The sequence below is a fragment of the Xiphophorus couchianus genome, chromosome 19 (assembly GCF_001444195.1).
Source record: "Xiphophorus couchianus chromosome 19, X_couchianus-1.0, whole genome shotgun sequence".
Classification (NCBI taxonomy): Eukaryota; Metazoa; Chordata; class Actinopteri; order Cyprinodontiformes; family Poeciliidae; genus Xiphophorus; species Xiphophorus couchianus.
In genome coordinates, this window is record NC_040246.1 from 9422970 (window position 1) to 9439646 (window position 16677).

The following is a 16677-nucleotide window of genomic DNA, read 5'->3' on the forward strand; positions in this document are numbered from 1 at the left end:
TCATCTTTATATTGATGTTTTTTGATAAATTTAGCATCTACAGTTGTTTGAGGGATTTACTGGTTTTTCTAAACCCCTCCTTTTCTGTCGTACAGTCACGAAAGTGATTTTGTGTGTGTGTGTGTGTGTGTGTGCAAAAAGAAATAATAATAATTAATAACTAAATTATTTCTGCCAATTCCTCCAAGAAGACTGCTCAACTATTCAGCCAACATTGTTGGTGACTACTAAGAGCAACTTAAGGAATGTTTCACTAAATATTAGCAGAGGTGTTTGTACAGCTCTGTGCATTAGAGTAAAAACTGTGTATTCAAACTTGTGATGCCATTTCTTGTTTTTTAAAAATGACTTGTTTTCTTGTTTTTTAAAAAGTTGTATGTGCTCTAATCATTGGACCACTAATCTTTCCAAAGTAGTCCAACTAAATCTTTAAAGCCTTTAATTAATACAATTCTGACCGCATCTGTAAACCCATCGACTTGTAAAAAAGTTTCCGATCCATCTTATGAACCCTAGCTGAGTCTCGAGGCTTTTTGCATTTTTTACATGTCTGCTTGCTGATTAGACCTTTATTTTACAAGTGTGTGAAATATTGTTTTGAGCATCTAGAAAGTCCAATTTTCATTTCCACATTCAGAGCACGCTGATGCACAAATCCATTAATGCTGAAAGGCATGAACTTTGTACCTAGTTAAAGCACTCTGTTTCTGTAAACTTGCAGGGTTTCTATTACCTTCATAACACAGAAGAGAAAATTTGATGCAGTGATGTTAGGGAGTGGGTTTATAAATGTTTTTTTTCTGTGCAACTTTGAAAAACTGAAACACCGCCAGTTCCCAGAAACTGAATTTATAACATAAGGGGCTTCTTCTTCTACACTGTGCTCAGGAGTTTATTAAATTTAAATGAGACCTTAAAATTTTTCAGTTGTATTGAAGCATGAGAGAGCATGGTCTAAGGATCCAAGTTGGTCAGATTTCAGTGATTCAAAGGAAAAGTTACTTTTTGCAAGAACTTGCAAAGATCATATTAGGTGAGGCTGTTGGATTAAGAATGTTGGAGGTTGTTAGATTTGTCAGCTGTGGTGTTTAACTGGAATATTTTCAAATTTACTATTCAAATCAACATAGCATTGCAAATAAGGTACAAAAGTATTTTCACTAAATCAAATTATTCAATCTTGATAAATAAACTGCATGAGAAAACCAGGTTTGTGCAGTTTGTCAACCTTTGATCACAGATCCAAATTAATTTGTTCGCTTCTAATTTCAGAATTATTTTTAATTCTGAAATTAAAAATTAAAATATTGGCAAAAATATTGACAAATATTGACAATCAGCCTCTGTCCAATCAGAGGCTGATTGGACAGTAACTAAACAAATTGCATTTGCAGACCCACACAGAGTTCTAGGTTGCGGAAAGGAAATCCATATAAAAATTCCTCAGTGGTGGAATTAACAGTTGTTTTTTTTTTTTACCCAAGTGATGCACCGATATGAAATGTTTTTGTATTGTATATTTTTCACTACCCAGTTAACACCTTCAAAAAAACTATCACACAGCCAACTTTCCCTCCATTTCTTTCTTTCAGTTAAATTCTCCATAATCCTGCAACTGCGTCTCTGTTACATTGACCAAACAAATCCTACATAATCTCCTCAGCTCCAGAAACAAACTTCAGCAAGATGGAAATAAATAACGGTTGTTATCGGCCTGGTTTAATTTATTGGAACAATACAGATATGTTGAAAAATTACTAGTATTAGCCGATACTGATGTTGGTGCTGGTATATTTTGCGTCCCTAATAACTACATATTCTGTGCTGGTTGTTTGTGAACACTGACATAAAGCCAACAGCCAATTTCCTTAACAACTGGTGTTGTCATGTAATTAAAAGTTTAAACATATCCTGACAACACCTTCAGATCTGGCTGCTCAGAGTCACGCTGTATTGAATTCTAAATGGTTGCCAATATTTTTTAAATCTAGTTTGTTCCATGAACAGCCAACATATTTTCATTTTAAACAGCTGATTAAAACATTCTGCTTCCTCTTAATTAATTATAACCAAATCACTGATATTGGAAATATAGTTGAGTCTTCCACTGAACATTGTTACAGTTTCTGCACTAAAGAGTGTTTGGCGTGATCTGTGATCGCTTAGGCAAACTGCTTTCACCTATTGTCAGCTGAAACCAGCTGGTTCCAATCAGCAGTTTCTGGCAACTGGCTGATTAAAATAATATTCTATGTTAATGTTTTTATTTGCGGTTTTATAACAAAATTCATTAAGCTGAAGATGGCAAACACCACAGCATAGTCTAGATGTCCCTCAACCCCCTGCCACATTGCCAGCTGGAGATGAAGCATAGGGCCCCCAACAAAGCAAGTTGTTTAGGACATGACATTGTTGTTTAGGACATGACATTGTTGTTTAGGACATGACATTGTTGTTTAGGACATGACATTGTTGTTTAGGACATGACATTGTTGTTTAGGACATGACATTGTTGTTTAGGACATGACATTGTTGTTTAGGACATGACATTGTTGTTTAGGACATGACATTGTTGTTTAGGACATTACATTGCTGTTTAGGACATGACATTGCTAGATGGGGAGAAAAATTTTAGATTTTTAATTAGATTTTTAATTGTCCTACTTTGACTCAAAAATATGTCTCTGGCTTATCACCCACATATCTGGCTACTATGCATAGCAGATTGACTGTATTTGACCCCTTAGGTGGCAGTGTTCCTCTTTGTTTATGTGCAACTTGGCTGTAGGTTTATTCTCCACATTACACCTTTCATAATCTCATCAAGGGGCTCACATATTTATATTCAATTTTAATTGATAACTTGGAAGCTTTGACCCTCTGTAATGCAATACTGTAATGTTTCGTATTTGTTTCATATTTATTTTGTGTTAGCAGGTTGGGACGTTACGGTTCTGCGGCAGCACAGAGTTCTCTGGAGGCCTGTGGGCTGGAGTGGAGCTAGATAAACCAGAGGGGAAGAATAATGGCTGCGTAGCAGGGGTTCAGTATTTCACCTGTCAACTCAAACATGGTGGGCCACGTCATGCTGCAATGCTTAATGATCAAACACATTGACTCATCCACTCTTTAATCTGAGTCATGACTCCTTGTTTTGTTCTGTGCTTTTTTTTCATAGGAATTTTTGCACCCCTGTCCAAGATAAGTAAACCCTTGGAAAAACATAAATTGAACTCTACAAAGCCTCCTCTGCGCCCTCCTCGTCGCATTGACGTATCCCGCGTTACGTCCAAGATTAACACAGGTAAAAAAAAAAAAAGAGAGCTGCTCACGAAGTGCATTTGTTATTCAGACTCGCTTGAATCAGAAACGTTTATGAACAGGGTTTTGTTGTGGCAGCATTGTCTGGTTGAACAATGATTTCCCTGGTTCTGCTCATAGGATTAAGCTGTGCTCTGACTCTGTCAGGTTCAGTGAACATTGCAACAAGGTGAAGCATGAAAGCTTTTAGGAAAATATGCTTCCCTGAGGAGGTCTGCCAGTATGTACAGTAATAAAAAGGCATGTCATAACCTCGACCACAGAGACGGAGAGCTTGAGAAGCCAACGGGCCCAAAGGAATGAAGAATTCCTGAATGTGGATGAAAAAATCTTGTCAAAAGGAGGCAGATGATTTTTCATGTCAGAGAATTTCTTGTACCATTCCCTGGAGACAGCTATTGATACATTATTGGATAAAAACGGCCACGACTTTAGGGTAACAAGAATGCGGCCCTAAATGACTTTCTTGCATTGTCATGCTTATCAAGAGAATTTAGGTTATAAGCTCATTTTCATTTAACAAATAATGTTAAAAGATGTCGCTTGTAGCATGATATAGCTGTGTAAACTTAAATGGTGGTAAACCAAAAGGGATTTGATGATGCATGATTTATATTAATAAATCAATTAAATTATCAATGATCCAGTTACATCAACCTGTTTAAACATCGCCATGTATAAACAGGGATATTATGTGAAAGACCTTTTTGAGCTTCACATCATGTATATTGTTTTTCGCTCATCAAGAATATACATGCTTTGATTCTTTTTTTTTCATGCTTGTTTGAGAAATTGTTGAATCTCCACTGGCAGCCATTCAGGGATGCCTAAACACTTGCTCTCACAAATTGGCTCCTATTTCTACGAATTGCTGCTATATAGATAAATTGCATTGTGTGTCCTGTCAGTTTTCATTCTAGCATTTTGAGGTGGTTAGGCCTCCTGCAGGGTAACTAAAGCAGGAGAAAAGCCATCAACTAAAAACGGTTTAGTCACATATAGATGTAATTTTTATGCTTCTTTTTTCTCTCCATTAAACAAGATCCTTTTTTATTTTGCCTATCTTGAATGAACTGTTACTGCATCCAAGATTTATTGCTTCATAGCTTTTTATATTAATCTTTCTTGAAAGTGGGTTCTGAACCACTGCCAAAGGACAATGCATACATTAGACCCTTCTCTCTCAGTCCTTGAACGCTCGTTTCCACCAACTTCTGACAAATGACTTCCTTTGTTAATTTCCCTCAGAAACCTTGTCTTATGTTTTCGTTATTCCTGCCACTTCTCAGGTTTACAGCTGTATTGTGGTGTTGTAATTGTCAGGGTTCTGAATGCCGATTGATTGGGATGTGACTGGAATACCGGACCTCAGAGAGGCCTGTGCTGTTTGGTGATTGATAGTCCAATTAAGCCGAGTTTAATAACTAGGGCATAGACAGGCTGAGTGGCCTGGCAGCCATTAATCACAAGGTGTGTGAGTGAGTGTTTACGAACAGCGTACAATGCATCTGAGGGCAAACGTGTCTGCACCGTTGTTCAACCTGAACTAGGCTAATTTATGACTGCTCACTTCTCAGGCCTTTTGTCAGCCCAACTTTCAGAGACACCTACATTTTACTGTCCCGTTGGATCACTGCTGGAGAGGGCTCGCTTGTGTTTATCGATCAGATTGGTTCACTCATTGTGCAACTGTCTGTTCTCTCTAACCAAGTCAGACCGACGCTGAAGAATTCCAGCCTGGTCCTGATTAGGGCCAGCCTTAGAGTGCATAGGGTGCATACATGGCATCAAAAAGGAGGTCTGCTTAGATTTATAAAGCCTCCCTCTGCCACCTGAAGTGAACATCAGGGCGTTGATGGGGATCGAGAACACCTGCAGGGCTCTGTAAGCTAAAGGTCAACTGACAATAAATGTTTGCTATTCTAAGTTTGAATGCAGTCAAGTGTTTTCCCTCTGTTTTCAATGGGCTAAAAAACAAAAAAACAAATATAGTACCTGTCTGATTTTAGTATTTTCTTATAAATAAAACTTGAGAGTGTGTCGCCTGAATCCTCATTAGGAATGTTCTTTTCCCTACAATTGCTTCAGATATTTGCTCGTTGATGTCCAATTAAAAATGTTTGTGATTTAAATGGTAGTTAATTTACTACTACAAGTGGGATAACAACACTGAAGTTGTAAAGTTTTATAGTTTATAAGCTATTTTCTGCCTCAAGTGGGAATACTGTTAGTAGTTTGCCATGTGAGATGTGTTTTTTAAATGCTTTGTTTGCTGCCACTTCAGATTTGGCTTGGATTTAATTGCTTGTCTTGGCATATTTAAATTACTTTGAAAAAATTTGTTTGCTTGTTTTGTTATTTACATAATTCCTCCATGTTTATAGGATTATTTTTCTTTTTTTACTTTCCTTCTGGAGTGCTACACTTTTTTACAGTTCACAGTTCAAGTTGGAACTTTCTGGCTCTGTTGTGTGTACTTGGGCGAGACACTTGACCCGCCTTGCCTGCTGGTCAGAGGGCCCGGTGTTGCTGGTGCATAGCAGCCTCACCCCAGGGCAGCCGTGACTACAATGTAGCTCACCACCATGAATGGATGGTCTAGATTAGATAAAGTTTACTGAAGAGTAGCATTCCTTCAAAATACCATTACTCAAGTTAAAGTAAAAAGTACTTTGCATTAGTAAACTACTCCCAGTAGTAAATATGTACCAAAAGGTTTCTCAAGTAAATTTAATTGGTTACTACCCACCTGTAATTGTGACCAGGGGGGTTTCTATATGGATGTGCCAATACAAATATTTTCTTTTGTGATCTTTTGATTCTTAGATGGGACTCTTACTGTTTGTGTGAACTCTGACCTTGGAGATACTAACCACACTTTTACTGTTCACAAATGTCTATAATTTCCTCTCTAGCAACATAGCTGATTTATTATCTTATTGGCGTTTTATTAAGGCACCTGTTAGTACTCGGGTGTATTTAAGCAGCAGGACCTGTCGGCTGTGTTTTCTCTTAAATGCAGTGGACGTATCATGGGTGTACTTAATACTTACATCCTTCTTTCCCTTGTTGGTTTCTTGTTTGGTTCAATAAAAAATGGCTCTGTGGAATCTACTGCTGCTGTGAACTTGAGCCTAAATTTGAATAATGTTTTAACCCGGTAAAGACGTGACCATTTCATGCGCTGGTACCTTATATCCTAGAAATGAAAGCTTGTTATCCTGTCTTTTTATCATTACTGTCTGTATGATTAAGAACAGAATGTCTCTGTGTCGAAAGGTTTATCATCATCTGTTAAAGAAACACCTGACAGTGAAAAGCATCCACCATGTCCCAGTCAAAGCACAGAGGACAACACCTCAGTCAATAACACAGGTACTGTGGTGTGTGCTGACTCCTGAGTTGGTGTAGAGATTGTGGTTTGGGAATGTTTGCATTATTAGTGTAGAGCTTTACTAAAAGTGTGGAAACTATAAACCTCAGAAACCACTTGATCTTGCGAAATTGTAATGCATGAATCCAGCATCAAACCCTGTTTTTCTGGAGAGCTTAGTGATGATGACAAACAAAATTTATACTGAAAGCATAGTGCAAATTGTAATGAAACATAGATTCAAAACATAAACTAGAGGCTTCTTTTACATTAATGTCTGTTTTTCTGTTGGTTTAGACCTGAATTCTCCTCTTAAAGCACTTTGGCACAGACCAAACCAATTACCCTCAGAGCAGTGGTCATTTAATGAACTTGCAGCCTGGGAAGGTCTGTGGAAGGTAAAAGCCTAATGAGGTCCTGCGCCCAAATGGCCTCTAAAGTGGGAATTGGAGCCCTCGGCTTCATTTTATCCCCCCATGTTGAAGGAGGGCATTAACACGTCAGCCTTTAGTTGGATTCTAGTAATCGCTCACACCAAACAAAAGGAACAAGGTCTCTTGGTTTGTGCTGCTGAAAAATCCAGCCTCAATTGTCTGAATTGCTATCCTGCATGTCACAAATAAATAACAGATCATTGTTAATCATAGGTTGAGTCAGACATGAATAGAAAGATGGTGGATTCATCGTAAGCAGGGAACAGGCACATTTAGTTCTTCCCGTTTCTTTAAACACCCGCTGTTCTGATGTTTCAGAGTTCCTATGCAGTCTGGAACAGTTTGGTAAAGAGTGCAACTTGGTGTTGTGTGCACCTTTACTGGTGTTATCCAGTAAAGGATAACATTGCAAATTTTAATTTCCATACTTTTTTTCTATAGCATTGTCTTAAGTGTTATCCTTCCATTCTTTCATCCTCGTGTACTTGTATATATTTCTTTATGTCACTTCCTTTTTTCCTAGTATTCCTTTTTTTTCCCCTTCCAAAGTTTTTTTTTCGCTTTGTTTCTGACCTTCTTCCTTGCACCTTTTAGATTTTCTTCCTTCTGTCCTTCAAACCTCGTCTTACTTCCTTTCTTTTCTCCATTGTGCCATTTGTTTTCGTCCTGGTGTCCTACCTTCCTGCATTTTAGTTCTTGTTTTTCTTTCTTCTCTTCTTCACATTCTACATCCTTTCCTCTCTCTGTGGATAACTCTGCTTTTCTTTGATCTCCTTTTTCTCTTATTGTTCTTTCTGTCAGTCTGTCTTTTCTTCTTGTGGAGAAAGTCTTGAATTTTACCTGAATAATGTGTTGGAACCCTGATGTTTGTGTTTGTTTTCTGCTGTGCGGTTTGGTGGGATCCTAACATAAATGTTTGGTCTTTGAGTTATGGTTGCATATTCTTTCCCTAATCTTTTTGTATGATCCTCCTGCCCCCCACAGGCATTCTTTCCCGCTCCCTTTCGTCTTCATCATCTTCGTTGGACTCTCGTCATGGGTCAGGTGGCCGACCTCGTCCGTTGCCTAGGCAGCGCCTCCCTGCCAGGCAGCGAAAGGAGAACATCTCCCCAGGTCCCAGGATGACACCATCACCTGCACTCCACTCCTCTTTCCGCTCCTCGGCTCCTCCGACTGCAGGTACAAAACACTGACCCAAAGGTTTCAGGAAGATCCTGGCATCATGAACCTTGGACTGTCTTTTGTTGCTTGTGTTGCAGGTTTCAGAAGTAGAACTCCCTCAGGAAGCAGCTCGTTGTATGACAGCTCTGAGGTGCAACAGGGGGAGAGGGTGCTGGTTGCGGGACAGAGAACCGGTGTTGTTCAGTTCTGTGGAAAAACCAGCTTTGCTCCTGGTTAGTAAATATACATTTTTCTCTGATTAGCACGAAACTAATCAGACTTTTGTGCTATAGCTTTGAGAAACTGTAACCTTGTGATAAGATTTTTACTTGCATCCCATTCCTCTTTAAGAATTATAACAGAAGGTACAAAAACTGCACTTAAATTATCTTCAATCTAACCTTCCTGTTCTGAGTTGTCATTCTTTACAACAGGAGCCAGAGATGTAGAGACATCATAACAGTTTTGTTTTAGAAAGTAATTGCTGTCAAACAGGAGTTACCATTTTATTTAATTTTTTTTAGATTTGAAGAAAGAAACAAATTCCTATGAAGCGATGCACACGTTTCTAAAGATAAACACTCCTATTTTATGTTTTCTGGATTTCGTTTCATACTTGCATATGGTAACAAACTATTGCAGTGGAAATTCTCTGGTTTAGCAGGAAAAATTCCCGAAAAATTCACTTTAATACAAAAAGCTGCTTCAGACCAAACCCGCACCCAACATAAACACAGCAGTTTACACGACTCATTAATATTTAGACAGTAGTTCTCCTCAGGCATCAGTCATGTATAAATAAATACTAATGTGTCTCACACCACGACGGGATTTCAGTCTTATTTCCCCCTTTGATACTCTTAAATCAGCGCCGTTTCGTTTTAACTTCAGTGCACCAAAAGCAAACATGTTTTCTTTTTTTTTTTTTAACTTGTTGACTGTGAGCATATTAATGTCCATGTGCAAAACTTAACTTTGAACTTTCTTTTAGTTGGGTAACTAGTTCCCATTTTTCAACCCATAAAAAATCTTATTTATCAGCAAGGAGCCACAATGACCTTCCTAGATGACTTATAAATAAGCTATAGATGGCTTGTTTATAAGCTGGTTTACATCTCTAAAAGTAGTCTCTCATTAGTAGAGGACTTTTTCAGTTTAACTATAAAAGGTGAATTAGTCAGAAAGCCACATCAATTGAGACCCACCACAATCTGTAGAAACCTGGAAATGTCTGAAATATTATTTTGAATGTAAACCTGGTTAAAAAAAAATATTCAGACTTTATCTTGTATCTGTTGTCCTATGCTTGGATCCCTTCAGCCATCAGTGCATATTCTTCGTCCATCTCAGTGGTCTGTCAATTCAACCTTCAACCCTTTGACATGAAAAATGTGCAGGGACCATGTACCCTCAAGTTTAATAGTTTAGCCTTTAAAATCTTTATGTTCACATTGTTTATGAGTATCATTGGTGACTTGGCTTCAGGTGTCGGAGAGCATCTGAAATATAAGAACTCTGTTCCGTGCATCTTTTCTTGTGTAGTTTAGATGCCTTTGGATTTCTTTCCCTGCAGGTATCTGGTTAGGCATTGAACTGGACAAGCCAAATGGCAAAAATGACGGCTCAGTGGGAGACGTGAGATACTTCAGCTGCCCTCCAAAACATGGAGTCTTTGCTCCTCCGTCTCGTGTTCAAAGGTGAGAACCTGCACTTTTTTTTGCCACCTGCCTCTTGCTCTTACAAATCTTAAGTTTTCTTCTGTGGTCATTTGCAGAGAAAATAAAATGGACTTAGCCAGAAATAAAAATCGAATTATTTAGCATTCAGAGCAGATTCAACAATAAATCCCCAAGGCTGCTTTTGATTGCCCTCATATATACGTCTGATGGCACTAATGAGTTCCTTTGACAGTGTCATTTGCGTGGCCGTTGACATATTTGATTTCGCCCTCTGTGCGGTAAATGGTTCTCCTCTGTTCTGGTGATTAACTTGAGTCAGAGTTATCAAACGTGAAGCCTAGAGCCTTCGCTCAGCAAGACTTTTCAATTTAATGTGACACCTTGTAATGAGCCAGATGCCGCAACGTCTGCTTTTAAATGAAGATGACTAATATTTAAAGGAAGACATATTCACACAACAGGTTGTCAGCTAAATTGTATGTTAAAATGTGATGTCTGTGATGCATCTGTTTTAAAACGACAAATCAGAAGATGATTAAACTGCAGATTAGTTGCAGGGCTTTTTGGTTGTCAAACTACAACAACAAAACAGTCTGGAAGAGTAAGCAGATTGGTTTTGTTATAAAAATCTGAAAAAGTATAGAAACATAAATTTTTCTGTTGTATTTCTATCATCCATTCATCCATCTTTTCCCCTTTGCTATCAATGTAAGACATGTAACGTGTCTCCAAAAGCTTTTCAAGGTGTTCATTTCTGTGGTTGCTGCTTCCCAATTTGAAGATAAATCATTTTTGCTATACTTAGAACTAGCAGTAACCAGCATTGTACCACTGTTGGTCTTAGTGTGTCTGTTAACACCTAATGGAAAAAGTAGAAAGCCTTAAGATTAAAATCAGACTCTGGTGGCTGATTGACAGACACTCAAGTCAGTTTTCCTTTTTCACTCTTAATTAAATGAGCCAAGATGAAAACTCCTACTTTATTAGTTCATAAAGACAAATATTTTCTCTGCAACGTTTTTGCTGGTAAAATCAGATACAGGTCAGGGATGTGGGAACACTAATCAACCAGCCAGAGATTGCAATCACTCAAATTATCTTTAATTGGTTGTGATCCATAACTCACATGAAAACAATGAAAAGTCTTTTTTTTCCCCTTTTCTTGTATTTAAGTGCACCAAAACTAAAAACTCAAACCAGTTTCAGTCTTTAAAAGCAACAATTAAAAGCACTTTATTTATTCCAAAAGGAAAGTAAATACTGGCATCACTCGTATCCTCAGTGTCGTTGTGGGCGGTCATGCTGTGGGCTGGAAGGATCTCCAGCAGCAGTCAGTCTTTCATAAACTCTAGAGGCCTCTGATTGAAGACTGTTGCTGTCATGACATGTTAGCTCAATATCCAGGCAGCAGAGAGATTTCATTAACATGTCCTGGATTTCACAATCAGTTGTTGGCAAGCACTGCTAATCCACCTCATTTGCTTTTGCTGCTCCTCTTTAAAGCCCGACCTGGCTGCACGGTTTGAAAGCTAAGCAGAGAGATGTTGGAGTCTGTAATTGTAATATGAAACTAAGGCACAACATGTTCAGTCTGATCCAAACTGCTACCTCTTTGAAGGAACCTCCACCACATTTTCTTTTACATGTTCTAGTCTTCAATGGGGAAATATTGTAATCAGTCACTCAGGTGTCAAACAAAACAAGAAAACCATACCAGCCCAAAAAATATTGTTGTCTGGGATGACAAATATTTATTTTCATGCCCAGATAGGGATAATCTGTGATCACTTATTTTCCCAGTGGATTTAAAATTGCTACATTTATCAAAATACCTGTAATACATGTTATGTTTTTATGGACAGCAATCAGAAAATCTGCTTGGGAAAATGTGTGACAAACTGTATAACTACATATTGTTCTGGTATTTTGGCATGTGCACATGTTAATCTTCTTGCATTCAGTATGAATTGTCAAACCCTGCAGCTCTGCCCTTATTAAATTTCCCCATAACCCAAAGGTTTTCTTTTTACTGTTGTAAACAAATGATTCCAATTGATTTTATGATTCCAATAAGTTTTGTTTATCAAGAATTAAGACGTGTCTCTAACAGCAAAATTAGAAAACCCATAATTAGTTTGCAGCATCTGTATTTTACACTAAACATATATTACATGATTAATAAGTTCTAAGTATTTTTGCTGAACATGCAGCTGGGCAGCAGCTCTTCAAGGTTTTTGCTTCTCATCAGACCAGTTTCAAAAAAAAAAATCTTTTTTAAATAACCTCAGTTTTTTTTTAAGGTCAATTTAGTGCCGATACAGATGTGCTTCCTTAAATGTAAGGATTTCCAAGGTGGCTGTTTATTAAATCAGTTTGTTCCTGGGAAAATTCTCTGACAGTATTATTCATGGAATCACTGAGTTACTGGATGGCACATTAGCAGCACAGCGCCTCAAGTGTATAATGGTCATAACTGAATAAAAGCCATTAAAAGGCAGTTGTCATCTATAACGATGTGTGCGTTTGTGAAAGAGTTTATCAGAGCTGATGGACTGTTGCACTTTCATTTCTTTGGATGATTTGTCTCTGTTCATATTTTCCTCTCAGGGTTTTCTTGTTGCTTTTATTTTTATTTTTTTAGCACTTCCTTTAGATAGAAGCTGCTTTTTGGGGAGTCAGCTCTTATTTCTCTTCCCTCTTTTATTTCCTAATTAACCTCAGAATAGAGAGCGTGCATGCTTTCCAGCTGTCTAATGAAGGATTTCACATTCTTCTCCAGAAGCTTGCTTCTCCTCCTTGTTTCTTCTGCTGTAAGCATCTAGTGTGACCTATTAGGAAAGTAGATGCTCCATCCTTTCACAAACACTCTTTGCTATTGTTTCTGTGCTCTTACTGTTCTAATTTCTGAATCTTATTGTTTCGTATCTGTGCTCAGACCTTCTATTTGTCAGGTTTAGATGAGGTTAAGAAAACATTAGTATGGTTGTTGCAAGGTTGCTACTGGCAACTATATAACTCGCCTTTATTTTGAGATCTAAAAAATTAATTCTTGCACGATGGTTACTTTAAGACCTCAGAGAGGAGACTAATACTTAATTCCTTTCCTCCCAGGATCCACGGTTCCGTTGACTGCCTTTCAGAGCTCACCACATCACGACTCAGTCATCCAGTCAGCGGTAAGGATTAGACTCAATTATTTGAAAAGTTCAGCTACAGACAGAGGTTTTCATGCACTCATCATGGAATGTCATTAATTTGGGGATTTTAAGCGTCCATTAAACAGTCTTCTTCTTAAATTATAAAAACTGCAGGGGTTTTCAAAACACAAACTGGGGACAGAAGTTTGAATTTGTTTATTGTTGAAATTCATGCAAGCCTAATTATATACCTACAGTGGACAGGGATGGGAGGTATGTTATACTGAAATGACCCAACTGAATGTATTCAGACCAAATGATAATGACCCTGAATTTTTTAGAAAGGTCTTAAACCTAATAACAGCCTAATTGGTGGTGATTTCAACTTTGTTATGGACACTTATTTAGATAGATGTTCAACTTTGGTAGTGAAATCTTCCAAAACATGCAACCCTGTAAAATTATGAACCTGTTTTATATTTGGCTGGTATTTATCTAACTCTTATGGTAGGGAGATCTTCTTTTATTCCAAAGTATGTAATGTTTATACTAGGATATGTTTCTTCTTAGTTCATGGGAAATAATTTTCTGACAATACCAAGTACCACAGTCCTCAAGCTTTCTGAGAATATGCCCGGTCTGAGATGTTGGAGATTTAATCTTCAACGCCTTACAGCAACCAAGTTCTCTGAATACTTGTAAACGCATATAAAGCTTTTTGGAACAATGATGATGATGTTTCTCTTATGTTGTGGGATGCCGTTAGGGTCCATTTTAAAAGCTGTATTACATCTTTCCAGCCATCTGTCAAAGAAACGCAGTTGAGCAAAGCAATAGAACTAGAAATGCTCAACAACCTTCTCTCTTTCTCTGAAATTGCAACACTTAATTTTGAGTGGATTGAAACTTTAGACTGGAGATATTTGTACATTTCTCTCTGTGAGGCCAGTTCTTAGCATGCATTTCTGTGGAACATCCCTGACTCTTATGACTGGCATGCAGGGACAATTCGTCGCAGCTTCAGCACATCATCAGCCATCGCCACACCAAAGGAGGGGAACAGGAGGAGCCCGGTTTCCAGGTGAGAATCTTTTTAAAACAGTTTTCACACCTTTCTTCCCTGAGCCTTTCAGCTTCATCCTAATCCTCCTGCAACAGTGTCAGAATCAGGAGTTTTGAAATGGCTACAGCATTCTAAAGAGAATGACCTGAGGATCAAGCCCTGAGCTCATAAATCACCTGATATTTCTTTTTCTCAACACATATTTTCTCATAAATCTTCCTTGCTGTTTATTCCACTCTATTTTCACAAACAAAACATAAAGAAGTCGCTCTACCCCTCACCGCCGTCGCTGGAGCACCCTGAGTGGCAGCAGTGGAGGACTTCCTGGAAGCATGGCAGGGTCCAGTCTGTCGTCCTGCTCTGACAGCCAGGTGCGTCTTCATGTGGGCATGCAGGTCTTCCTGAGCAGCGCCAACGAGATGGCGTTCATCCGCTTCTTGGGAGCCACGGACTTTGCCCCGGGGCTCTGGCTGGGGTTGGAGCTTCGAAGCCCAAAGGGGAAGAACGACGGGTCTGTAGGCGGCCACCGCTACTTCACGTGTCGTCCCGGCTATGGCGTGCTGGTCCGGCCCAGCCGCGTCACCTACCGTGGCATCAACGGTTCCCACTTGGTGAATGAGAAAAGCTGAAAACTGGGGGTGGGTTGAATGCAAAGATCTTTGAACTTTTTGCATTCTCTGTGCTGCAGAACTTGGAGCTAAATAAATAACTGCTTATTAGCCTTTAAGGTCTAGAGGCAAAAAGCACTTTATAAAGTTAAAGATAAATTTGTTTTTCATTAATCTCTCTGCACTACTTAATCTGATTGCACTGACAAGCCTGGTTGTTATAGACTAAGATTAGATTGGGTGTTTGCAAAACATCTTTTAAAACAAAGAGCTAATTTTGATCACATCAGCTGGGATTTTATCAAATAATTATGATTTAATTAAGGCTGTTTATGTGTTAATGTGAGTGCATGTCAGTCAGGAGCATATTGAAACAGGAGATGATGCAGCAGGGTCATAGTGTATGTGATGTCAAAGTTATTATTGGTTATTATGATTAAAAATGTTTATCTTAATCAGGATACAGCCACATTAGCAGAATTTATTCTACAGACTGTTATTTTACTACAGATAAATGATTCTGTTTGGTGTCAGTTTGCATATTTAACCTGGTTAGGGATGGTTGGTAATAATGTGGCTAAAAATATTTTTTATTTGAAATCTCTGCTGTGTAATATATTTTTATGCCCTAATGTGTTGCTAGTATGGGGGTCAGTAGAGTAACCACTGAAAGAAGGGAGTCGAGCCACTTAAAACCGGAAAGTTGACATTAGGAAACCCCATATAAACAAACATTCAGCTGAGGTATTGGGTCATTATTTGGAAGCAGAGCTGACTGTCCTTTATGGCTTAATGGTTCCCAACTCTGATTCTTGATGCACACTGTCCTACATGCTTTCAAAGGAATCAAGCAGGCTGCAAGCCCTTCTGCTCATACAATGCAAGAGCATATTTCTACCAAAACAAAAATTCCTTTAGATGTAACATGCCTTTCTGCCATTATGTTTGATAATGAATAAACATAGTTAAGAAAACACTTAAGCCCAGAATACATAGGAAATAGTTAAAAACATGCAGTGACCACACATTATAAAAAGCACATCTAGGTAAAAGATATTGACATTTCGCCATAATCCCATACAGTCAATAACACTTCAGAGATAGAAGTGTTATTGTAGGAAATATTAGTTTGTCCAGAAATCGAATCCATGTTGTAGAATTTGGTCCACATTGAGTAGTTTTCATCCATTACTAACAAGGCTATAAATGTTCATTTTGACACAATCATATCATACATTTTTGCATAAGAAAAAGTATTTTGTCCACCTTTTGTGGTCTTAACTGTGGTAATCCATATAACAGTACTCGAGTAAAGTATGTTTTTATGGAATAGCATTTAATGGGCCAAAATAATATGGTATGTCTAATTAAAACCGCTTGACACTAGAACTATATAATCATCCACAAGTTACAAGGATATAAGCTGATTAGTGTGTCTGGGCAGCTCTTCGGAGAACGAGCCATTGATTGTGCATGTGGAAAACAAGGCCTCTGTTCAGCAAAACACTCAAGGCCCGTCCAATTAGAGCATGCTGGCCACAACGGCAGCAGCAGAATCTCCAGCGGCCTTCCCTCATTGATCTGTTTTGGTCAGGCCCCAGGTGATTGAAAAGCTGAAGCCAAGGTTGTCTGAAATGTCTGCAACAGATGAATGGTAGAAAAAAAACCAATAACGGTCTTTCTAAAGTTGAAACATTTCCAGCTACACTCAGAAGAGCTTCTCCTTTATATTAAAGCCACCTTTGATGTATTCTGTTTTCACATCTTCTTTGTTCACCTATAGTTTGTTGGATGGGAATTTCTGCACTAATGAAAAATCTTCACTGGGTGTGACAGAAGTGGTTCAGTCTTATGATTTTACATGTTAAAACCTTTAAATAAAATAAGTCTTTCATCATGTC

The 16677-nt window shown here is 38.3% G+C and overlaps 1 protein-coding gene across 5 annotated transcripts in view; it reads left to right on the forward strand.

Moving 5' to 3' along the window:
• The window catches only part of LOC114133880 (CAP-Gly domain-containing linker protein 4), a 29895-nt gene extending 13218 nt beyond the window's left edge, over positions 1-16677 (forward strand). For 2 of the 5 annotated variants that reach the window (XM_028000012.1, XM_028000010.1), the window contains 9 exons: positions 2935-3073; positions 3179-3304; positions 6601-6696; positions 8113-8307; positions 8388-8522; positions 9863-9986; positions 13080-13144; positions 14108-14186; positions 14431-16677. In XM_028000012.1, coding sequence (XP_027855813.1) covers positions 2935-3073; positions 3179-3304; positions 6601-6696; positions 8113-8307; positions 8388-8522; positions 9863-9986; positions 13080-13144; positions 14108-14186; positions 14431-14797 — 1326 coding nt within the window. In that variant the 3' untranslated portion in view covers positions 14798-16677. The remainder of the gene's footprint in view (positions 1-2934; positions 3074-3178; positions 3305-6600; positions 6697-8112; positions 8308-8387; positions 8523-9862; positions 9987-13079; positions 13145-14107; positions 14187-14430) is intronic. The other 3 variants (XM_028000011.1, XM_028000013.1, XM_028000014.1) reach the window with 3 other exon arrangements.